Below are 25725 nucleotides of genomic sequence, written 5' to 3'. Positions count from 1 at the left end.
AATGAAAAGTAGTCAGTAATGCAAATTCACAGGAGAAATTTTAAGGTATTCATTGCCTTTGTAAATTAAAAGTGTTAGAAAATATTCTACATTTTGCTTATCCCAATGCCATATGCAAAACATGTAGATTTATAGTACCTTTGCCAACAGTGTTGTTAGAACTAACCCAAAGGAATAATAACTTTTGCCATGAGAGCTTTGAGATCTTTCTTCTTGTGAGAAAAAATTTCATGTTGAAGTCTTTCAGGTAATTTTCAACAGAATGAGAGCCCTGAAATATCAGTTTCCAAAGTTCTAGCACATTTAAGTATCTGCCAGCTATCTTTGGTGAAATTTTTCATTGTTTTTCAAGTTATGTGCAGTTTATTTTCATAAATATCTCTGGAGCCCTGTGACAATGAAGGCGGACGCTAATGCTAAAAGAATCCCAAATTTTAAATTCCTTCTTTCTCTTGCATCTCATATATTCTGATTCATTACATCAGACATGCAGGTGTTATATTTCCAAATACAACTCACCTTATTCCATTAAGAGTGCTGGAGCTCAGGCAGAGGGGACTCTCATAATGCTCGCATACCTTTATTAAACCATGGATGATGTCCCTGTGTACATTCATGCTAAGCATGCTCTCATCATAATTGAGTTAGACCCGGTATGTTCTAGTTAGGAAAGATTTTTTCAAAGATGAAATTTTCACATCTTTTCACTAATGCAAAAATAATGTAATATAACCTTCCCATTTGCATCATTTTCTGTAATTATCCCTAGGTTTGCTTATGACAAGAGTAATCTTTTTTAATGACTTGCTTTATAGCAATGTCTTTCTACTTCCTCAAGGCTCTGTGAAGTCATAGATGCTCGCATCACTTTTCTCTTCAAATCTTGCTTTTTATTTTTTTTCAGATAAAAGCCAAACTCATGCTATTTAGTATGGTATTGAAGGCTCTTAACATTTTAGCACTTTACCTGTGTCTTCTTCCCTTTCTGTCTTTACCCAGGTTCTTCCTTCCTGTCTTGACCCTTCACGTGTCCCCAGTGTGTGCACCCACACCTACCCACATTCCCCCCCGACACACACACACACACATACACCAATACCCACACCCACCCACTCATACTTCCAGGGCCTTCCCTGACATATTTTCCTCCCTCCGTGTTAGAATTAATTGTCCTTTCCTCTCCCCTCTCAAATTATTTTAATCCTACATTTATTACAGCGCTTATCAGAGATGCCACAGTTTCTCTTTCATTCTTCTTTTGTTTTAATTTTTTAAATGTTTTATTTATTTCTGAGAGAGAGAGAGAGAGACAGTATGTGCAGGGGAGGGTCAGAGAGAGAGGGAGACACAGAATCTGAAACAGGCTCCAGGCTCTGAGCTGGCTGTCAGCACAGAGCTCGATGCAGGGCTCAAACCCACGAACCGTGAGATCATGACCTGAGCCAAAGTCGGATGCTTAACCAACTGGGCCACCCAGGTGCCCCTCATTCTTCTTCTTTCTCTCTTTTTTTAATTGACAAAGTTGGGAACTAACACCAGAAAGGAAAGACCCAGTTTCACCATTGCATTAACTAGTGAGTCTGCATTAAAATTACATCCCAATGCCTTTCCTTCAAATCAAATAGGGGTTATCAACATCAATATTGTACCATTATTTTTAGTGTGTGATACCTGCTATTATTTCTATAGCATAATTATCTAATTTACTAAATTCTTCTTCCTTTATTTTATATACTAACATCTAGCTCAATATCTGAGATGTACAAAGTGAAAACATATGTCACAATGTCACTTTAATTTATATGTAGATACTTCTCTAGAGGTACCAATAAATGAAATGTTTTAGTAATCTTAGAAGTTTATTAAATTTTTTTTAATGTTATTGATTTTGAGAGAGAGAGAGAGATTGTGAGCAGGGGAGGGACAGAGAAAGAGGGAGACAGAGAACCCGAAGCAGGCTCCGGGCTCAGAGCTGTCAGCACAGACACAGGGCTTGAATTCACCAACCATGAGATCATGAGCTGAGCCAAAGTCGAACGCTTAACTGATTGAACCATCCCGGCGCCCCTCAAGTTTATTTTAATGTGTTCTCTTAGTGTCTTCAACAGAGCTGTGTCTGAAAGTATGATATTTTTAAGATATGCCTATAACATGGGTATGTGCATATACATTACATATGTGTAATATATGTGTTTTATGATTTTTAAATATATAACAATATAGGAAAGAGAGGGAAATGAAAAATCTCATGAATATCGTTTGTTTTACAACCCAAGTTCATCACCCCAAAAGTTTATAAATAAATATGCACCAAACTGCCAGCAATACCTATGTAAAAATGTTTTGTTCCTGTATTTTTTCATTTGATTTTTAAAATATTTGTTATTTATTCACTCAGTACCTATGTCTGTTCCAGACAAAAGCACAGGACACCCTGCTCTCTGTGAGCTTATATGTTCACCAGGGAGATGGGCATTAAAGCGCTAAATGCACAGTTAATCACGGTATTAGCGTGTGGTACGTGCTGGGAAGCACAGATACTGGAGCTTTAGGACCGTGGTGTAAGACTTGAGAACATTCTAGAAGGGCTCCTTGAGGAGATATGCAGGCTCATGTTTTAAGGATAGGCAGAGTATGTGGGACTGTGTGTGTGTGTGTGTGTGTGTGTGTGTTTTGTGGGAGGAAGCAATGGGGAATGACTCTGTCTTGGTAGAGTTCTATGTTGATTCCTAGATTCTCTGTGTATGACTTGCACAAAGATCCAGAGATAGAAGCTTAGCATCTTTGAAGCACTGGACAAAAGTATAAGAGAGTGAGGAAAGTAACATAGGGGCCTGATGGTGTGGAAAACAGGATCCTGATCTGAGGGATATTATAATCTTATTAATAAGTATTTGGCCTTGATCTTAACAGTAGGAAACCACTTAAGACTTAATCATTTAAAAAAAAATTTTTTTTTAATGTTTTTATTTATTTCTAGGAGAGAGAGAGAGAGACAGCGTGAGCAGGGGAGGGTCAGAGAGAGAGGGAGTCACAGACTCTGTAACAGGCTCCAGGCTCTGAGCTGGCAGTCAGCACAGAGCCCGACGCGGGGCTCGAACCCACGAACCGCGAGATCATGACCTAAGCGAAAGTCGGATGCTTAACCGACTAAGCCACCCAGGCGCCCCTTAAGACTTAATCATTTATGTTGTGCAAATACATGTAAGAAATATATATATATATATTTCTAAAAGCTCTGCCTTACTGCAGTGCAGGGAATAGATTAAATGGAAGAGTGAATTGGGTAGAGAGGGTGTTTTTGTTCGTATAACCTTATTCATGATGTTTACAGAATATTTTTTATTGAGCTAGTTTAACATCAGTAGGTAGTATAATACACAACCTGAGGTTTATTTCATTTACACTTTTACAAATGCAAAAAGATAGAGAGATTGAGAGCCGTACGCTTGCGTTAACGTGTACACTTCCATTAACATGAGTTACAGCCTCCTCCTGAACATTATTAACATAATGGAATCTCATCGAGGTGTATACTCACAAAGTACAAGGAGATGAGTCTTTTACTCCTCTTAAGTGACTAAAGCAATTATGATGAGGAATGTTTCCTTTTCCACACTTTACAAGCAGCCTCAGTGGAAGCATGTTGCCTGTTAAAATAACAAGATACCTTATGAAAGTCAGCACAGGCATTTCAGCCATTATCATTTGTGGGTAATGTTTGTTACAGGGGAAAGAAAAGTTGTAAATACCTCACTTGCTGAAACTGATAGACAAGTAAAAGTGAGACTTACAGCATGTGTAGTACAATTTAAATGTAGGAAGCTAAGCTATGCTTTAATGACCTTTTCTCCCCTAATTGTTTTACATTTATTCTAAAGAGCTAGCATTTGGCTGGCATGTGACCATGAGAAATTCTGTACAGGCATACCTCAGAGATATTGTGGGGTCAGTTCCAGACCACTGCCATCAAACAAATATCCCAATAAAGCACGTCAAATGAGGTTGTTTTTTGTTTGTTTGTTTGTTTTTTGTTTTTTGTTTTCCAGTGCATATCAAAGTTATGTTTACACTATACTATGGTCTATGAAGTGTGCAATAGCATCATGTCTTAAAAATCAACGTACATACCTTAATTTAAAACTTTTATTACAAAAAAAAATGCTAACCGTCGTCTGAGCTTTTAGCCTGTTACCATCTTTTTGCTGATGGACGGTCTTGGCTTGATACTGATCGCTGCTGACTGGTCATGGCTTTCACAGTGGTGGTTGCTAAAGGGAGGGGTACCTGTAGCAGTTTCTTAAATATCAGTGTCCTTTGCCACGTTGATTGACTTTTCCTTTCATGAATGATTTCTTTGTAGCACATGATGTTGTTGGATAGCATTTTACTGACTCTGTTGACTTTGGACTTAGTGCTCTCAAACTCTGCCCCTACTTTGTCAACTAAGTGTATGTCATGGTCTAAATCCTTTGTTGTATTTCAGTAATCCTCATAGCATCTTCCCCAGGAGTATATTCCAGCTCAAGAAACCACTTTCTTCGTTCATCCATAAGAAGCAACTCATCACTGATTCAAGTTTTATCATGAAGGGCCCTGGGTGGCTCAGTGGATTGAGCATCCGACTCTTGATTTTGGCTTAGATCTTGATCTCACGGTTCGAGAGTTCTAGCCTCACATTGGGCTCTGCGCTGACAGTGTGGAGCCTGCTTAGGATTCTCTCTCTCGCCCTCTCTCTCAGCCCCTCCCCCACTCACATGCATGCTCTCTCTCTCTCAAAATAAATAAGTTTTTTTAAAAAAAGTTTTATCATGAGATTGCAACAATTCAGTCCCATCTTCAGGCTCCACTTCTAATGCTAGTTCCCTTTCTGTTTCCACCACATTGCAGTGATTTCCCAAGCCTTGAACCCCTCACGGTTTTCCGTGAGAGTGAAAATCTGCTTCTTCCAAACTCCTGTGAATGCTGATATTTTGACTTTTTCTCCCCCATGATCAAAGATGTTCTTCATGGCATCTAGAATGATGAATCCTTTCCAGAAGGTTTTGTATTTACTTTGCCCAGATCTGTCAGAGGAATCGCTGTCTGTGGCAGCTATTGCTGTATGCAGTGTATTTCTTCAGTAACAAGATTTGATCCATGGGCTGCAGAATGGCTGTGTTAGCAGGAATGAAAACAGTATCAGTCTCATTGTTATCTTTCCATCAGAGCTTTTAGGTGACCAGGTGCAGTCATATTTTGAAAGGGATCCTAGTTTTATTTTGTTGTTGCTATTTTGTTTTTGGTTTTTTGAGTTTGTTTGGTTTTTTTTTAAGTTTTTGGGCAGTAGGTCTCAATAATGGGCTTAAAATATTCAGTAAATTGTGTTGTAAACAGATGTGCTGTCATCCAGGCTTTGTTGTTCCATTTATAGAGCACAGGAATTTAGCATAATTCTTAAAGGCCCTCTAAGAGTTTTGAAATGGTAAATGAGCCCTGGCTTCAACTTAAAGTCACCAGCTACATTAGCCCCTAACAAGACAGTTAGCCTGTCGTTTGGTGCTTTAAAGTCAGCTTCTCCTCTCTAACTGTGAAAGTCCTTGTTGTCATCTTCTTACAAAACCAGGGCTGTTTTATCTACAGTGAAAATATGTTGTTTAGTGTGGCCACCTTCAAGAATAATTGGAGCTAGATCTTCTGGACAACTCACTCTAGCTTCACCATCAGTGCTTCCTGCTTCTCTTTGCCCTTCTATGCTGGAGAAATGGCTTCTTTCCTTAAACCTCATGTCTTCAGACTTTTCTTCTGCAACTTCCTCTCCTCTGTCAACCTTCGTAGACTTGATGAGAGTTAGGCCCTTGCTGTGGATTAGATTTTGGCTCACAGGAATGCCATGGCTTGTTTGATCTCTCCTTTCCAGACCAGTAAGACTTATCATGGTGTGTTCACTGGAGTAATGCTTTTCATTTCCTTCAAGAACTTTTCCTTTGTATTCACAATTGGCTGTTTCCTGCAAGAGGCCTAGGTTTCCGCCTTTCTTGGCATTTGACATGCCTTCCTCACTGAGCTTAATCATCTGTAGCTTTGGATTTCAAGTGAGAGATGTGTGACTTTTTCTTTCACTTAAACACTCGAGGCCATTGTTGGGTCATTACTTGGCCTACTTTCAGTATTGCTGTGTCTCAGGGAATAGGGGTCCTGAGGAGAGGGAGAGAGATGGGGGAACAGCAGGTTAGTAGAGCAATCTGAACACACATAATATTTACTGGTTAATTTTACTGTCTTATATGAGCATGGTTCATGGCGCCCCAAGACAATTACAATAGAAATATCAAAGACACTTTATCACGGATCAACATAACAAATATAACAGTAGTTAAAGTTTGTAATACTGTGAGACTTGCCATACGTACAACAGAGACATGAAGTGAGCAAATGCTGCTGGAAAAACAATGTCAGCAGGGGCATCTGGGTGGCTCAGTTGATTGAGTGTCTGACTTTGGCTCAGGTCATGATCTTGCAGTTCATGAGTTGGAGCCCCTCATCGGGCTCTCTGCTCTCAACACAGAGCCTGCTTCGGATCTTCTGTCTCCCTCTCTCTCTGCCCCTCCCCTGCTTGCACCCTCTCTCTCTTTCTCTCTCAAAATAAATAAATACATTTTTAAATTATGATGCCAACAGACTTGCTCGAACGCAGGTTGCCACAGACCTTCAATTTGTACAAAATACAGTATCTGCAAAGTGCAGTAAAGCAAATCACAATAATAAAATGAAATATAACTGTATCATCATCTGAAGGATTTCTTCTTCCTTCGCGAGCATCTCAGAAATGCTTACAGTTCTATGCGGAAGTTCTATGAAACCAGGTACTTTCATGTTATGTGTTATTAGAAATCAAACATCTTGGTTTTGCAAATTGTAGGGTGAACAATTTTGGATGATTTAATGGTTCAAGTAACATGACTGTTGAAACTTGTGTGATTTGCCAAAGCTGCCAGGGTCTATTAACATTTTTGGACAAATAATATATAGAATTAAATTTTATAGTTAGACCGAGGCTACCTTCATACTATCAGTACAATGGCCATAAAGTAAGTTATGACTTAAAGGAAATGAACCTACTAACATGTGTGTGTCCATCTGCATTTCTCAGTCAAAGCACTAACTTCACGCATTTTTTTTGATGGTTCCATAAATCTCAATCTTCTGAGGACTCATCTTTAAAATTGCAATTTATGGCACCTAAACTCCTTAACGTGGCCTACTGCCCCGCTCCCCCCCAACCTACCTTTTATCTGTTTTCACCCTTGTGTCATATTCTCTTGCCATTTTCTACTTTATTCTTTAGGAACACATGAAAACTTGTACTTCAGGGGCACCTAGGTGGCTTCGTTGGTTAAGCATCCGACTCTTGATTTTGGCTCAGGTCACTCATAATCTCATGGTTCATGAGTTCAAGCCCCACACTGACAGTACAGAGGCTGCTTGAGATTCTCCCTTTCTGCCTCTCTCAAAATAAATAAATAAACTTTAAAAAATTGTACTTCATAGCTTAATGCTATTGTCTCTGCCAAGAAATGACTCTTCCTCCAAATTTTATTTTATCATTCGAGGCTTCTCCCTGGTGTCCCCTGGCTTGAAACTATCCCTGACCAATGCTGCCAACTGACCTGCTTGGAAAGAGTAAATCCCTCCTGCTTTCCTATACATGCAAATCCTTTTACCACTGTATACACACAGCATATAATAATGATTAGCCTACTGGGGAAGGAGCAGGTCTGGTTGATCCTTTATCTTTGATTTTCTTGAGTATGATTTTGACCATTATCAAGCTAGTTACATGCACTCACATCCTCATTTCCAAATCAGTTTCTTCATAAGGACGTACCTTTACCCAAGATACTTTATCACTGTTACCCAATATCTAGTCCTTTTCCGAAGACATGACCCCTTTTAGCTATTTGTCTTTATTTTCTAATTAGTCAACTACCTATTAACTTTTTTATGTTTTATTTATTTCTGAGAGAGAGAGACAGAGACAGACAGACAGCATGAGCAGGGGAGGGTCAGAGAGAGAGGGAGACGCACAGAATCTGAAACAGGCTCCAGGCTCTGAGCTGTCAGCACAGAGCCCGACGCGGGGCTCAAACCCACGAACCATGAAATCATGACCTGAGCTGAAGTCGGATGCTTAACCGACTGAGCCACCCAGGTGCCCCTACCTAGGTAATTTTTTAACCTCAACTCATGTCAGTTGGGTTATTTTATGGAAAATGAAGAAATGATCTTTTGTTTTTTCCATATGTTGGAGAGATTAGTCAATAACCAATAATCTCAATGGTAAAAGAAGAAAGCCGTGTTAATGAACTCATAAAGAAATTATTTTAAACATATGTTTCTAAACTTAAGCCTCCCAGAAGGGAATTCAATTCATGATTCAAATGAATTCTGTTCTTACATACCATTTTACCAACCACACTGCCAGTATTTTACTTCTTCCCCATATCACTGCTGTGTTACAAATTTCCAATTATGTGACCTGTTGAATGTAATTCATTATTATTTTTTCTTGGAGCTTTCTGATTCCTGATTTAGTTTAGAATAATTGCTTTCTAGGTCCAGCTCACTCTTAAATTATTTACTTTCACACTTCTGTGTTCTAATGTTTCTTGGCTCTAATGGGGTCTTCCTTTCTCAGATTCTATTTTAATATGTTACAGTATCTCCTTCACTTTTGAAGAACAGATACAAGGGACGTAAACTGGCCTTGTTCCTAATATCTAAAAATGTTTTAATTTTCACTTACAGTGAGTTATTAATTTAGCCCAGTGTGGAATTGGGGTTGAAGTCACTCTAGCCAGAACCTTTGAAGTTACTATTAAAAATATTTTTCATCATCCAGTCATCCTAAGGGAACTGTGATGATTATCTCATTTTCATTTCTTTCTGGGTGTCCTGGGTTACTTTGGTAGGTGATGATGCACTTTGGTTTTGTTTGTTCTGTTTTGTTTTGTTTTCGTTCATCCTCATTCCCCTCAGTTGGTGCTTTCCTACTGACACTCCATTTGTATAATCAACTATGAATTTGTTTTCTTTTATCAATAGTTGGATCATTACCATATCATATCCCTCCACCCCCACCTTTTTCTGGAACTCCTCACTCAGTTGGAACTCCAGGGCTGATTTTTGCTCTCCATGTCTTTTAACCTTTTTCTTGTATTTTCCTTAAAAAAAAAAAAAAAATCCTTGTTTTATGGTTGGGAATATTTCTTAGATGGTATCTTTTAAGGGCTTTCTATGACTTTTTTAATTTAGTATTTATGTTTTATATTCTAAATATTTCTCTTATGTCCGCTGTTTTCTTTTTATAACTGTGTGTTATTTTACAGCTACAAGACATTCTCAAATCTTTGTAACACATTAATTAGAGTTATAGTAAAGTTCTCTTTGGTTCACTAATAATGGCACTTTTCATCTTCACTATTGATCTGTACATTCATCCTGAGTTTCCTCTTTTGTACTATTTTTTACCCTCAATTATCTTAATGATCCTCAGGCATATATTTATTTTTTAAAATGTTTTAAATAGTTTATTTATTTTTGAGACAGAGAGAGACAGAGCACGAGTGAGAGAGGGGCAGAGAGAAAGGGAGACACAGAATCCAAAACAGGCTCCAGGCTCTGAGCTGTCAGCACAGAGCCCGATGCGGGGCTCAAACCCATGAACTGTGAGATCATGACCTGAGCTGAAGTTGGATGCTCAACCGACTGAGCCACCCAGGTGTGCCACTAGGCATATATTATAGTATATAGATGTGTTTTTTTTTTTAATTTTTTTTAATGTTTTATTTATTTCTAGGAGAGAGAGAGAGACAGCGTGAGCAAGGGAGGGTCAGAGAGAGAGGGAGTCACAGACTCTGAAACAGGCTCCAGGATCTGAGCTGGCAGTCAGCACAGAGCCCGACGCGGGGCTCGAACCCACGAACCGCGAGATCATGACCCAAGCGGAAGTCGGACGCTTAACCGACTAAGCCACCCAGGCGCTCCAGTATATAGATGTTTTGTAGTCTTTCCCATAAGAGGAAGGGCACAGTGCTGATTGAATATGTCACATGGGCATCTGTCACATGGGCAGAGAGTATCTGGACAGAGGCAAACTCTCTGTTCTTGCCCCAGTTCCAGCACGTTCCCAATTTTAAAAAAAATAACAGAGAAGAGTTTTGTTCTGAGTTAACAACGACATTCAGCCTTATTCTGATCCAGAAACATTGTTGAATTTCCCGATAGCTAGAATCTCAGGTTTTCTTTGGGGTATGAGCTGTTACCATGTTGTTAACCTTGCGGCACTTAAGAAGCATGAGGCCATTCAATACAGTGTTTTTCACTGTGAATTACAGTTACTCGGTAGCTTCACACTCTAATTTTTACATTACTTCTCACTCTCATCCTATCTGTATCCCACTTGCAGGTTTGAAAGTCTTCAGAAACTCCATCAGTGCTTTTTCCACCTTTTTATTAATTCATCTATGTGTTTATAAAAATCTCTGATCCATATATACCCCACTTTGAGAAAATTTTCTGAATTTATTGCTTTTTCCCCCTTCACTCGTTTTTAAATACCACTGGAGAAGACATGAAGTACAGATGATCAGTCCCTATTAAATGTAAAGCCTTTTTTTAAATCCTCAGGGCCTCACGTAATAACAGATGAATAGCATTTGCATAAGAAATATTTGTTGAACTCATTTGAACACACAGAAAATAAGACAAATTGCGTTATAGCTTTATCTTGCTTTTCTGTTGATCAGGCTTGACATGAATAAATGGTATTGTTTGTTTTTGTCTTCAATCTCATTTACTTCCAGAGAACAGGGTATGAATTGGCACTTTTATATATACAAAAGCAAACAATACAACACATCCTAAAAATATACTGTATGCTATCTCAAAAAGTTTCAGAAAATTAAACATTTTTATGTAAGTGTATGTCCTTCCCATATACTTCCCAACAAGAATGATTAGATGCATATGATTTTTTGTTGTGTGGTTGAGTGTGAATGCTTTTTAGTCTCTTTTTCAGAGGATTCTCTTTGTCTTGGAATATCTTTCTTCCCTTTTTATTCTATACAAGCATTGCCTTTTACTGGGCATGTTGAGCCCCAAATTAAAAGCCTGCATTCCCCAGCCTCCTTGCATCCAGGGAACTTAATTTTGGCCAGTGAAATGTAACTATATCAAATGTATTATTCCTGAAACATCTCTTTAAGTAGCAGTGGTTATGCCTTTGCTAGCCTTTTCTGTTCTTCCCCTTGAAATGCTTATATGACAGCTGGAGCTCCAGCTATGAACTTGGACATGAAAATGCAGAAAGTTAGACAGAGGCTGAGTCTCTGACAACTTCAAGATATTGCTCTCTTTTCCCCAGATTAATTCCATTACCTGCATTGTATTCTCTATCGGGTACCCCAATGACAAGGAGAATAAATATGTATTAGATAATGCAACACTATTATTATGGTGTTTGTGGGACTCTATCAGCAGCTGATTGTCTAGGTATCTGAACAATATTGTTCAGTACATAATTTTTGCTGTAGAAATCCAAAGACAGCTTTGGGAACCGAAGACGGTTCTAGTCATCCCTTGAGAAGCAAGCATTTAATGTTTACCACCTGAGCAGCTCTTTCATACTGGTCGTTGGGTCTTTTCAAAAGTCAAGAGAAGCCTGAATCACTCCTATTTTTTGTTAAGTTCTTATAGATTTTTTAAAAAATAATTTTTTGTCAAATTAGCTAGTGTACAGTTTATACAGTGCATTCTTGGCTCAGGGAGTAGATTCCCATGATTCATCACTTACATACAACACCCAGTGCTCATCCTAACAAGTGCCCTTCTCAATGCCCATCTCCCATTTTCCACGCCCCCCCCCAACACTTCTCCCCCTTCAATCCTCAGTTTGTTATGTGTATTTAAGAGTCTCTTATGGTTTGCCTCCCTTTCTGTTTGCAACTTATTTTTCCTTTCCTTCCCCTGTGGTCTTCTGTTAAGTTTCTCAAACTCCACATATGGATGAAATCAGTCTTTTCCTGACTGACATATTTCACTTAGCATAATACTCTCCAGTTCCACCCATGTTGTTGCAAATGGCAAGATTTCATTCTTTTTCATTGCTGAGTAGTATTCCATTGTGTGTGCACGTGTGTGTGTGTGTGTGTGTGTGTGTGTGTGTGTGTGTGTGGAGAGAGAGAGAGGGAGATACCACATCTTCTTACAGATTTTTTAAAAGATAAATAAATGCCAAAGCAGAGGTGAACAAATTGTGGAATAATTTTAAGTGTTTCCACTTATTAATTTGTTTCTAACACAAATGCATTTGTAAAATAATTATATGAATTATGTATACATAGTAATTCATATGCAGTATGTAACAAATACTGTGATCTAGCAGTGCAACACTAAGTCATATGCTCTATGATGAACTACTTATTTTAATCCTGTCAATAGGTTGGTAGTATCGATGAATGGATAGGTGATAGATAACAGATAAATATAGATATGGATTTTTAAAAATTTGGTGTAATAGCAAACATAGAGAAATGAACCGTGAGGCCAAGGAAATTTGCCACTTCTCTTCATGCTTAAATAGCCCCACTGGTGACTCCACCTCTTTATGTCTCATCTCGTCCAGGGAGGATGTTCCTGGGTCTGCCAGTTGCTATCTAGTATATTGTGCTTCTAGTAGACAAAGCTCTTGGGTCCACCTGCATTTGGGGTCAGCCATTGAGCATGGTCTATAGATGTGGGGAGGGAATGTCTCTTTCTCTTGGTAGAAATTCCTATTGCCTCCAATCACTTCTCTTTTTAGATCTCTGCTTCTGATGCCCCATATTTAAAATGTGGTTGTTTTGACAAATCAACATCACAGACTTTAGAAGAATTCATAAACCTTCTTGTACAGACTTAAGTTGGGATTAAATTCTTTCTCTCCTTTCATTAAGTTTGTAGCTGAAATGCTCATAGTTGAGTATTGTTACTGAAGAGACTCTAGAGAAAGATTCACTCAAATTTAAAGATCGTTTTCTTTGTTTCTGAGGCAATTGAACTATATATTATGTGGATTTTATTTAAACAAGATAAGTAGGATTTAGGAAAGTTCTAAATACATCTAGAGTGCTATAGACAGATATTTAAAGATACACGTACACGTAGACTATCTTCATTGTATGGGAGAGTGACTGGAGTGTTTTCTGTGCCAAGCGTGGAGCTAGGCTTGAAGAGTCAACAACATAGGAGGAAAAGTTGTCTGGCATCACCAGTGCTTTATTTCTGCTTTCCTTTTTCCCTGCCTAATCCACTCCTTTGTGCCTTTTTTTTTTATTTTTTAATGTTTTATTTGTTTCTGAGAGAGAGGGAGAGACAGCATGAGCAGGGGAGGGTCAGAGAGAGAGGGAGATACAGACTCTGAAACAGGCTCCAGGCTCTGAGCTGGCTGTCAGCACAGAGCCCGACGCGGGGCTCGAACCCACGAACCATGAGATCATGACCTGAGCTAAAGTAGGACGCTCAACCGACTGAGCCACCCAGGCGGGCATCCTTTGTGCCTTTCTGAAACTGTCTGGAATTGGTGAGTTTGAAGACCTTGAAAATCAGACCCACACTGCGAAACCTGGGGAGGAAGGAAAGGAGGTCAAGACAGAGACTGCTTTTGTCCAGGTCTCTCACCTAGTATATTATCTATTCTGTGCAATCACTGCTCTCTGCCAGGGAAACAAAGATGGAAACCCATGCTTACATGTCTGTGTGAGTGGAACACATATAAATAGGTAATTCCCATATATTAATGAAATAATAAAAGGATAAATAAAAACAAATAACAAAAGGATAAAGCCACATGACAACATGGAATAAGGATCTCTTAATTTTGTTTTTCATTCTGGGTAAATCTGTTTGTCCAGAATTTCACTCTAATGATTACCCTATACTGTCTTTATTTTTCGTCTTCGTAGTTTAGCATTTATAGAATTAATAGAAATGACTTTTGGGTTTCCACAAATAACTTAGATCATATAATCACTTCATTTCCACCAAATCTGCTTCTCTCTTTTGAAGATCTTTAGGAATATTCCCCAGATATGAAAACCTTGAGTTCATGTGATCCCTAAATCACAGTCACCATTATTCTTAATTATTCTATAGTCAAACCATAGCTTCCTTGTCTGTGATGCTAACCAGAACCTCCTAGAATCATCCAACATATCACCTGCCATTGTCCTCTCTTTAAATCTCTCCTTCAAATGCATTAGCAGATTCTTCTATAGACCTGAGTAGCCACAGTTAGATGGCTTAGTTTCATGTTTGAGATACACATTTCTCTTTTGCGCCTAATGTTTAGGTATGCATGTTCTTAGATTTATGATCAATGTCATGTTTCTTCTCACCTCCCAGTATTTGCAAATAATCTGTCCCTCTAGTCCTACTTTCTTTCATTTTATTTTCTCTTTAATTCCACCGGGTCTCTAGTTATGATTCCTTTAGTTGCAATATGATACTTTGAAAGAGTTTCAGCAACACACTGAAATTTAATTATGAGGACACACTGTATTCCTCCTCTAGCTAATTTATTCCTCTCTCACTTAGGCTGCAGTAGATTCTAACAAGTGAAGTAAATAAACCTCAACACCTTTCACTATGTTCTCCACATGGCAGCTCTAAGAATTACTTCTATTCTTTCTTTCTAGCTTTATTTAATCAGTGTTAAATATTTATTTTCTTTTCAAATTATAAAATGTTTTACACATGACAGAAAATAAATTAATGTAACAAGTGTAACCCAGGCTTAACAGATGTTAACCCTTTATCATAGTTACTTTGCAGCAAGCTTAAAAATTTTTTTAACGTTTATTCATTTTTTTGAGGAGACAGAGAGAGAGTGAGCGGGAGAGGGGCAGAGAGAGTCACACACACAGAATCCGAAGCAGGCACCAGGCTCTGAGTTGTCAGCACAGATCCTTATGTGGGGCTCTAACTCACAAACGGTGAGATCATGACCTGAGCTGAAGTCGGAGGCTTAATGGACTGAGACGCCCGTGTGCCCCAACTTTGCATCAAGTTTTAAAAGAAATAAAATATTTTAGCTGTATGGCTGTTGCCTCTCAATATCCATTCCCCTTTCTCTTTGCCTCAACTTGACGTGTATGATTTATTTTCACATAAATAAACAACACTACCCTCCCTTGCTTCTATATATAAACAATGCAGACACACTGAGTATGTATATTTTAATATTTTTTACGTTCAACATTAGGTTTTTGGGATTTACCCCTGCTGTTACATATAGTTCTAGTTACTTCCTTTGAACCACCTTATGTTCCCATACCCAGTCACTCACTAACAGATATTTAGGCTGTTTCCAGTTTTATGCTATGAGAAAACAAACAACCTGCAAGGATCGTTCCTCTGTTTCTTCAACCCTGTGCACATCTGTTTGAGTTTCTCTGGCATAGTATAGGCTTCATGAAAGACCTATACCGTAGGATATGTACCTTATCCACTTTATAGGACATTGTCAAACATGTTCCCAACAGACTGAATTAATATAGGCATTAGCAATGTATGAAGTGCCCCTTTATCCACATCATCATCATCAATTGGAATTATCAGATTGTTTTGTTTTTACAAACTACTGAGTAAGACAAGCTATTGTATCTGTCTTCAGTTTGCCCACCCTTCATTACTCGTGAGGTTGATTGCATTTGCATGATTTAGAGAGTTGCCATTCACCTTGTGTCAGTTACTTTTTCATAACATTTTTTTCCAGTTTTCATGTGCATGGGTGTACATAGATCTAAATTTGCTTTTTTTTTTTTTTTTGCCTAAGTCAGTACTGATACAATACTATTTTGATTAAGAAACATTTAGGGTTAAGTGTTTTGGCTTAGTGTTTGTAAAGGCTGAATCAGGTTCCATCGGGCTATTTGCCTGCTGTATGCTATGGTGTCATTATCTATCTACCTTTCTGTGTCCCCTTTTGAATAAACTATTGTAATCTATTGATATTTATTATTATTACTAATCTATTCAAAGTTATTTTTCTATCTTATGCAGATTTTTGTTTACTATGTTCTTTTCTTCTGCCTTTTTGGAATTTGCTAAATTTTTCTTACTTTTTAAGCCTTATATTATTTTGGAAAGTAGAAGTTTGTCTATTAATTCAATAGTGTCCCTAGAATTTTTTCATATGCATTCTTGACTTAATGAATCATAATCAGCATCAGGTAGCTACTGACTCCTCATACACATACATATACAGTGAGCTCAAAATGCTTTAACCCTTGATTGTTCTCCAATCAGATATAATTTTTCCTAATATTTCACTTTCATATTTTTCTCCCCTCCAAAATTCATCATTAGTATATTATTGTTTTGTAATCAATGCACATTTTTAGTATTTTGCAGTGTCTCTGCTCATCTTAGCTTCTTGTATTCCAGCCCTTTCTTTTGGTTTTTACTTCTTTCTGAATTGTCCTTTATCAGTACTTTAAACACTGAGCTGTGAAAAAAGCACACTCTCTTAGTCTTAATTGTCTGACAATGTCAATTTCAACCTCACTTTTACAAAAGAGTTCAGCTATATTATATTTCTAATGGCTTTCTTTCATTATGAAACATATTCCTATATTTTCTTCAACTTCTGTTGCTCCTTTGAAAATTGGTCAGCCTGATTTTTGTTACTCCATACATATGTGGTGCCTCCTGTTTTCTTGTTGTAAAATTTTTTAACCATTACTTTCTTAGGAGAGAGAGACATTTCCTCCTTTTCTCTCAGGATTTTTCTAGCTGGTTGAGGAATTAAATTGATGTGGAATGGATAAATGGGGGGGGGGACCCAAATGTTTACTATGTGTACATGAAAGTCCAGTAATGAAATAGACCCAAATCAATGACCAGGGCAGGCAGTTTTTATACATTTTAGACAAAGAGAAATGCCATTTGTAAGGAATTGGCAAGATAAAGAAAACAGATGTTTGTGAACTTTAATTAGTAAGGAACTCTAAGCAGAATTTGAGCTGAGGTAATAGATTAGTAAAAAAAGTAACAAAGCTTTTTTTTTTGCTTCCAGGATTTTATTTAAATTCCGGTTTATTAACATATAGTGTAGTCTTGGTTGTAGACTTGAGTAGAATTTAGTGATTCAGGTTTGTTTCTACAGTTTTCTTGTCTTTAAAGATCCTATCTATGGGGATAAGGAGGCCTTTTTACTTCTTAGTACAGGGAAGGTACTTTTCCTACAGAAGATTTATTTCCTGCTTTCAGGGGACAGAGGAGGGCTTGAGTGTCCTTGTGGGCTGGTTCCCAAGTAGCTTTGATGCAAAATAATTAATTTCCCATTGTGGTAACTTTGGGTCAGCCTGCCCTTGACACCTCCACTTTTCTGTGTTCTGTGTCTTCACCCTGGCATGTCTGACTGTAAGTTTGTTTCTACTGGCCTGTTTGAAACTCTTTCAAGAGTCAAGAAGACTGTATTTCTTTAATTAGGTGATGCTTCCGTTCTCGAAAAATAGTTCTCTTAGAACATCGCTCCTCCCACTTCTGGAACTCTTGAAAAATACGTAACACTTGCTCAGCACTTAGCAAGGTCTCTCGCCGGCTGGCCGTTAACCAGCTCTGCAGCCTCCCTGCTCTCGGTGCTCTTCAGCCCAGAGTCACCTTCCTGTGGCTCACACTCAGGCACTGTCTTCTGTCATAGGATCTTTATTGGGCTCTTTCCTGGGTGAACTTCTAGAATCACTCGTCTCCTACTAGTTAACAGCCACTCATCCTTCAAGAAGGCCTTGCTGACTCTTCTGATGGGGTGTTTTTATTCTACGCTTATAGTATCTTGATTTGTCATTCAGAGCTCCTGGGGCGTTAGTACTGTGACCGTTGTTTGTGTGAGTATCGAATTAATGCCAGGCCCTCGCACTCCTGCTCCAGGAGGAAGTAAGGTTGACGCTTGAACCACACAGATTTGAATCATGTGGGTCCACTTATATGCCGATATTTTTCAATACATACAGTACAGTAGTATAAATGTATTTCCTTTTCCTTAGGATTTCCTTAATAACATTTTCTTTTCTTCAGCTTGCTGTGTTGTAAGAACACACTATATAATGCATATGCCATAGAAAGCATAGGTTAATCAACTGTATATGTTATCAATAAGGTTTCCAGTCAACGGTGGGCTATTCATAGTTAAGTTTTGGGGACTCAACTGATGCAAATCTTTGGCTGCACAATCAAAGGAGCACCCCTAAGACCTGTGTTGTTCAAGGGTCAACTATATTTTGTCTGTTTTAGTTTCTCATTCTGTTGACATTTTGTAGGCACTCAGGAAGTAACAGTATAGAGACTAAAACCAGCCAGGAGCTACGAAACTAGTTCTGTTTGTGAGCATAATTCGTTCTGGAAACCTTGGGGTGTGAGCATAATTCATTCTGGAAACATGCTTGTAATTCAAAGTGCTTGTATATCAAAGTGAATTTCAAGAGCCATTGGCTCCTTGGTGATCACCTGACCTTGTCACGTACTTCTCATATTGCAAGACATAGCTCATTTATCAAGTTACAGTTTATTAGAAATGTTTGCTCATCTTGCAGAACACCCGCAGAACAAGTTACCCTTAACCAAGGCTTTACTTGTATCAAGGACCCGGGCAATACTGATTTATCTCTATGAGCTTCATTTCCATCAGAGTAGACCAGCTAGCCCTCCTTTTCTGCAGCTACTTACTACAATGAAAGGCTCAAGGTCAGCAGTCTCCCTATGTTATGTAGCACGCAGTGCCTATGAACTGAGCCTGTCCCTCTATCTCTCACATTGTTTAGGTATCCTCCCACTTTAATTTCTAGCGTGTCTGAGCTAGAGCTACAGAATGTATAACAAGCTCTGGATCATTTCTGGATAAATCCCTTTCTCCTCTTTTTGTCTTGAATACCTGAGCAGATGTGTCTTTGAAAAATTACAATTTCAAAAATCAAATAAGAAATAACATGTTTTCATTCTCTGTTAAAGTAAAGAAATAACCCTCGATGCATTTATTTAACAAGTATTTATTGAGTCCCTTTTGAGTGTCATTTACTACATTTGGTCTTTAGGTTACAGTAATAAAAACAAGGTCTCTGATCTCACTAAAATTAGAGTATAGAGAGGGAAGACTATTCCAATACTCCTCCTACTACTAAATAATCAAAAAGTATGTGACTGCTTTGAATGAAAGAAATAAGGTTCCCTCTGACTATTTAACAAACGAATGTCACCTTGGTAGGCAATTGCAGAAGGACGGGGAAGACCAACTTCATGAGTGACTCCCGAGCAAAGATTTTAAAGATGAGTAGGAGTTAATGCGACAAAGAGGACAGGTCCAAACATCTCAAGAAGAAAAATTCGTGTGTGCAGATGTCCTGTGGCAGGAAGCAGACTGACAATTATGAGAGTCTAAAAGAAGATCTAAGAGGCTTGAAAACAGAAAGGAGAAGGGAAACTTAGGGGCACCTGGGTGGCTCCATTGATTAAGCGTCCAACTTTTGATTTTGGCTCAGGTCATGATTTCATGGTTCATGAGATCAAACCCCTCACATTGGGCTCTGCATTGACTGCACAGAGCCTGCTTGGGATTCTGTCTCTCTCCTCTCTCTCTCTGCCCCTCCACCTGCTTGTGCATGCATGTATGCTCTGTCTCTCAACATAAATAAACATTTTTCCTAAAAAGGGAATTTTTTAGAGTTGAAGATAGTCACTTGAAGAGGAGAGATGGTGATGTATTCTCTCTGTACAAGTGTGGCTTGTACTGGCTAAAAAGGAACAACTGTCATATTTTCAGAAATTTCATGTGAGCCAACTGCTAAATACCACTATTAAGAATAGAAACATATAAACTCATATTAAATAAATTACCTTAAAAATAAAGGTTTACTAATTATCCCAAGTCATTCTTAATTATTTTACTGTAGTTTACTGTTATTTATCCTCCTGGGTTTAGTTTTGCCTATTCTCTCAGTGTGGTAGAAACATCTTATAGTGATATGCACCTGTGCATTTCTTTCCACCGTCACTTGCAGTGACGTCACATTTTCTAACTTGAAATTGACCACAGTGGGAGTTTACACCAAGGAAATTGGCAAACTTTTCAAATCAGACCTCCCTTACACCTCTAAAACCCAGCTGTTAAACATTTACCAGCACAGGCTGAGTAAGACTGTACAACACCTTGGAGACAGTGTTAAGAATTCATCTTTCTCACAGGAGAAATAAAGAGGCATTGAAAGGTTTTGAGCAAGGAGTCGACAAGCGCACATTTCTATTTTTAAAACAACCACTGACACTACAGAAATGGAAAGAGGAAGCAAGGTGACTTTGGAGAGCCCAGATAGTAAATAATGGTGGCTCAGACTAGGACCAAAGAAATGAAAATGCAGAGGAGTGGATTTCATATATACAGTATTTAGGAGCTAAAATAGAAGGCTGAGCCCTGGTGGGAGTAGCAAGAAGCAGTCACTTAAGACCCTCATGAGGAAGAAGTGAAATCTCTACATCTTCCCTAAGTTCTGGATGCTTAGGATGTTTTTCATTTTGAGCCCAATTCTGCCACCATGTGTCAAAGAGCCAACTTCACAGTTGAACAAACTTAGGCCCGAATAAGGAGAGAAAAATTTGCATAAGGAGATATGAGATGAAAAGACTGTCTCCCTACCAAAATGAATTACTTAAAAAGTCATATGCTGAGCGAAATAAGTCAGGCAGAGAAGTACAAATATCATATGTTTGCACGTATAGGAGGATTAGGAGGAACTTAACTGAGGAACAAGGGGGAGAAGAAGGGGGGAAGTGGTGGGGGAAAGGGAGAGAGGCAAACCATGAGAGACTCTTGAATGTGACAAAAACTGAGGACTGATGGATGGGGGGGGGATGGGCATGGAGGAGGGCACTTGTGGGGATGAGCACTGGGTGTTATGTGGAAACTAATTTGAAAATAAACTATTTGTGAAAAAAAATGGAGATAAAATTTTTAAAAAAAGTCATCTGTGACTTTTCCATCTTCATTGATGGCAACCATGAGAATTGTCTCGAAGATCTCTGACCTGGGGAGTATAAATGACTGCATTCTGATACCCAGCATTTTAACAGATGCTTTGCTTCCCACAAGCTACCCCCAACCCCAGACAATGACTGAACAGGACTGAGACTCTAGGGCAAGCCAGATTCCTTCCATGAGTGGCTCTAACACCATGATCCCCTGGTGACCTTTATAAACATCCTTAGAATTGCATTCCACCCAACTTAGACGCTTCCACCCAACTTTCCTATCTTCACATCCATTCTCCTTCACTAGGGAAGGACATGCATCATGGCCAGATGGTTCTGCCTGCCTCATTGATGCCCTGACTCTGTTTTGTGTCTAGGGCAGGTCTTGAGATTCTGACTTGGGTCCCTCCTCCAAGTGATAGAAGATATCTGTAGTGTAAGTTCCTGGGTCCAAGAGAATTTCCCCAAACTCAAACAGCTGCTGCTCCTACCCCTTCTTAGAAGCAGAAGACTGTTGCCTGTGTCTTAGATGTTACAAGCTTTTTTTTCCTTTTTCTCTTCCTTTAATGCTTAAGTGATCTGTTTTATAAGGGACAGAGTTCTGGGAAATACCTGGGGTTTTTCGCCTGTGTGCCCAGGAGGGACTCATTCATTCTCTTCTCTGCCCTGCCCTCAGCACCCCACTTGAGAAGCCCATGGAATGAGTGAAGACAGACCTTATTGTATCTGGGCTCCTGGAGATTCTAAATGGTCACGATAGCACATGCACCACCTTTAATTATTCATTCCAGTTCTAGCTATTTCCTCACTTTCATGGATGCTGCCTGTTCCCTAGGTTTGCCAGAGGTGAAGCAGTCGATGTGTCCTTTCTATCCATAGAGGGCTGGGGACTCTTTCCAGTTCACTTTGTTGTGTGTCCTTGTGATCTCACTTCTATGATGGTCTCAAGAAAAGTGATGATTTTGCAGAGTATCTGGCTCTTCTCATTTTTAGCACGAGATTAATATTTCTCCCATAGCTTTCTACATGCTGAGCAGAGAGAAAGCTCCCACCCCGTTTTTAAAAATCGGTTATGTTCCCGCATCAGGGTTTTTATCTTTGGTGGGTTCAGCAGAGTTGGGAATAGAAGGTGTACATAAGTTGTATATTATGCTGCAGGCATGTGAAATCCTTAGGTTATCAAACAGTAGATGCTCCTATGGTAGCCACTCTGTAAATGTCTTTAATGATAACGTTGATCAACCGTGGAATCCGCAATGCAGTATCCGGTAAAGATCCCATAGCGATTACACATAGACAGGGAGACTCCGTTTCTCGGATGTTTGGCTGCGGGTCAGTCTTCACCATAGTTACCTTGTCCTTTCCACCAGGTGGTTGACCAGATTGACACCCTGACCTCTGACCTACAGCTGGAGGATGAGATGACCGACAGCTCCAAGACGGACACCCTGAACAGTAGCTCCAGCGGCACCACCGCCTCGAGCATCGAGAAGATCAAAGTGCAGGCCAACGCCCCTCTCATTAAACCCCCCGCACACCCGTCCGCCATCCTCACCGTCCTGAGAAAGCCAAACCCTCCGCCGCCTCCCCCACGGTTGACACCTGTGAAGTGTGACGACCCCCAAAGAGTGGTGCCAGCCGCCAACCCCGTGAAGACCAATGGAACCCTTCTGCGAAACGGAGGCTTGCCAGGCGCGCCGAACAAGATTCCCAACGGAGACATCTACTGCCTCCCCACCGGTACCTTGGACAAGGCTCCAGCGCAGCCTCTGATGCACAGACCTGAAAAAGACAGGTGTCCCCAGGCAGGACCTCGGGAACGAGTTCGGTTTAATGAAAAAGTGCAGTACCATGGCTACTGTCCCGACTGTGACACCCGGTATCACATAAAAAACAGGGAGGTCCACCTACACAGCGAACCTGTCCACCCACCGGGAAAGCTTCCTCACCCAGGCCCCCCTCTCCCTCCTCCGCCCCATCTCCCTTCTTTTCCCCTAGAAAATGGGGGACTGGGAATAAGCCACAGCCACAGCTTCCCCCCTCTCAGACCTGCAACTGTGCCTCCTCCCACTGCACCAAAACCACAGAAGACGATCTTGAGGAAATCAACCACTACAACAGTGTGATGTATGCCATTTCAAAAAGTTTTTGTTTTTTTTTATTTCTATATTATAAACATAAAATAATAAGTAATGAGCACTTTCTACTCAAGCAATAAAAAGCCCAAATATATTAATTCTGCATTCAGCAAAGTGGCGTAAAAACCACCTGGTAAGTATGCAGTATGTTGTTTCTCTCCCACGCATACGTTATTTAAAAAGTTGCATCATCAGAAACCAACAGAACCAAGCAAAAGCTGAATGTATTGTGTTTGTTTTGTTGTTGTTGTTTTAACTGACTGCAGATTTCAAACAGTTCAATTTACTATTAGTGATGGAATTAGATTCATTTTATTCAGGCCTGACTCACCTATGCATTAAAAACATGTCATTCTCCTCCCTTTGACCCAATGCTTTTTAGGAAGAAATTTTAATACTGAAGGACTATTTTGTTATTTTTTTCTAAAGATGTTTGTCACTAGTTTTACATTATTAAATGCCGAGAACGATACCAAAAAGTTTATTTTCTATACTATACAATGATGATTATCTGTTCAGCTTTCTATGTAATGGAAGATTCTGTCTGTGGAAATATCACGTGTCAGTCAATAAACAATAGTACATAATGGCAAAAGCAAATGTTCCTCAGAATTAACATGCAGAAGTGGTTCATTTCATCCCATGTTAGTATTCACCGAAATGGGTCGCTCTCCTGACAGAGTTTGGAGAAGATTACGATGAGCATATGCCAGAATTTTCTAAATTAAATATCATAATCAGGTCATAAATTGTACCTTACGCATTTTCATATCATGTATTGTGGTCTCCCCCAGACTGTATATTGAAAGTCTCATTGATCCAATACGTGGCCAAGCCCTTTAGACCCTCCTCACACTGAGCATTCCTCTAGGACACACCATGAGCCAGTATGTTGAAGCAGTGGGTTGATTTGCCTCCTGCATCAGCAAGCTCTTTGTCTCCCCAAGGAAATCCCTAGTTATAAGAGAATTACAGCAGAAAATAAAGATGCTTCTGGAATAGGATGTTTTTAGTACCAGCGTTAACACTGTTTTCCCTCAGAGTTGAAATAGAAGGAAGAGAAGAAATCCTTTCCTCATAACATCTTAAAAAAGATCCCTCTTCAGTCTAACTTGCCAACTTATATCACTTACCCACCCATGGACCAAGTTAACTTCCCAACTACTGTGATTTGGACTGATCTGATACCTTGTGAACTAGAAATGAGTTTATCTGTCCTAGAATTATGAAAATAGGTGCATGTCTGAACAAAAGTTGTCCATGAAGTGGCAAGAATAGAGGGAGTCATCTTTGGTGGAAATTGGTTTATTGTGCAGCTTAATAAAGAATGCTATACTCTTTTAGACTATCTGGCTTTTGATCTCAAAACTTTAATTTTTGTTGCTACAGGGAGATAGTCATATTTCTTTGTTGCCATTTTCAAGACATATTATGGTAATTTGGAATACTGTTTTTCAACAACTTCCTATTAAAAGATGATAATATTCCTTAGGCAGATTAACAAAGAAATAGGCATTACTTTTGAAGAAACAATTATATAAGTAAAAAAATAGGGGATGTCATGTTGCAAATTTACTCAGCACGACTTTCTTTCCTTTGTATGTTAGCCATGAAGATAATGCAAGCAGAATAAATCCAGTTTTCTTTTTCCAGGAAGTTACAGAACATAAGACCAGTAATAAAGACAGGCCATAATTAAAATTTATTAATTGTTTGAGAAGTATATTTAATAAATCTGACCCAAGTAAACAATGACTTGACTCACCAAGTACCAAAATATTATATTCTTAACATTTTCATGCATTCATTGAGGCTCGATATAAATAAACCCAAGATTTTATCATCTTTCTAGGTTTTAATAATTGCTCTCTTTCCAGTGTGCATCCATGATTAGACATGTAGTATTATAAACAGTCTTTGAAGACATGCACCTTTCTCCCATCAGCCCATCTTCCTTCTCCAGCCAGTTACATGAGACCTAATAATTAGCTTTTAGTTCTAAACACAGACCGCTGTCAATGTCTGGGAGCCACTGTGGATCTCAATGTAGAGCTCTTGGCAGCCGCAAATCATGCACAGAGTAGATAACTCAATTGCAACAAAGCAGATTGAATAAGCTGAATAATTCATGCTGATTCAATAAGGACACTGAGCCAGATGCTTAGACACAACCAGTGAGGTTCAAATTCACATCTCTTTCTCCTACTATAGACAAAGGTACCCCATGAAAAACCATCTTTTTAAGTGTGATTGGTGACTTACACCAAAACAATACCTGCTTTTGTTCAACACGTTTACAAGTAACTTTTGGTCTGGAAAGCTGAATTAATTCCCAGCCTACAAAAGATAAGAGATATTGACCTTCTTCTCTTATTACACTTTATTATATAATCGGCATTAATATTAGATCATATCAGTGTTGGGACTTTCTTTTGAGTTTATTCCATATGTTATCTCATTTTTTTCAATTAAGGTATGGAATATATTAGGAGCACCTGGGTGGCTCAGTCGATTAAGTGTCTGACTTCGGCTCAGGTCATGATCTTGCAGT

The 25725-nt window shown here is 39.0% G+C and overlaps 1 protein-coding gene across 5 annotated transcripts in view; it reads left to right on the top strand.

The window, feature by feature from the left end:
* PRR16 (proline rich 16) overlaps nucleotides 1-24508 on the top strand; it is a 787493-nt gene extending 762985 nt beyond the window's left edge. For all 5 annotated transcript variants that reach the window (XM_077746357.1, XM_077746354.1, XM_077746358.1 and 2 more), the window contains one exon: nucleotides 22407-24508. In XM_077746357.1, the coding sequence (XP_077602483.1) occupies nucleotides 22407-23162 (756 nt within the window). In that variant the 3' untranslated portion in view covers nucleotides 23163-24508. The remainder of the gene's footprint in view (nucleotides 1-22406) is intronic.
* The last annotated feature ends 1217 nt before the right edge of the window (nucleotides 24509-25725 follow it).

The sequence above is a fragment of the Crocuta crocuta genome, unplaced genomic scaffold (genome assembly GCF_008692635.1).
Source record: "Crocuta crocuta isolate KB4526 unplaced genomic scaffold, BGI_CrCroc_1.0 scaffold218, whole genome shotgun sequence".
NCBI lineage: Eukaryota > Metazoa > Chordata > Mammalia > Carnivora > Hyaenidae > Crocuta > Crocuta crocuta.
Note: the sequence above shows the minus strand (reverse complement) of the source record. Positions and strands in the feature narration are given on the sequence as shown.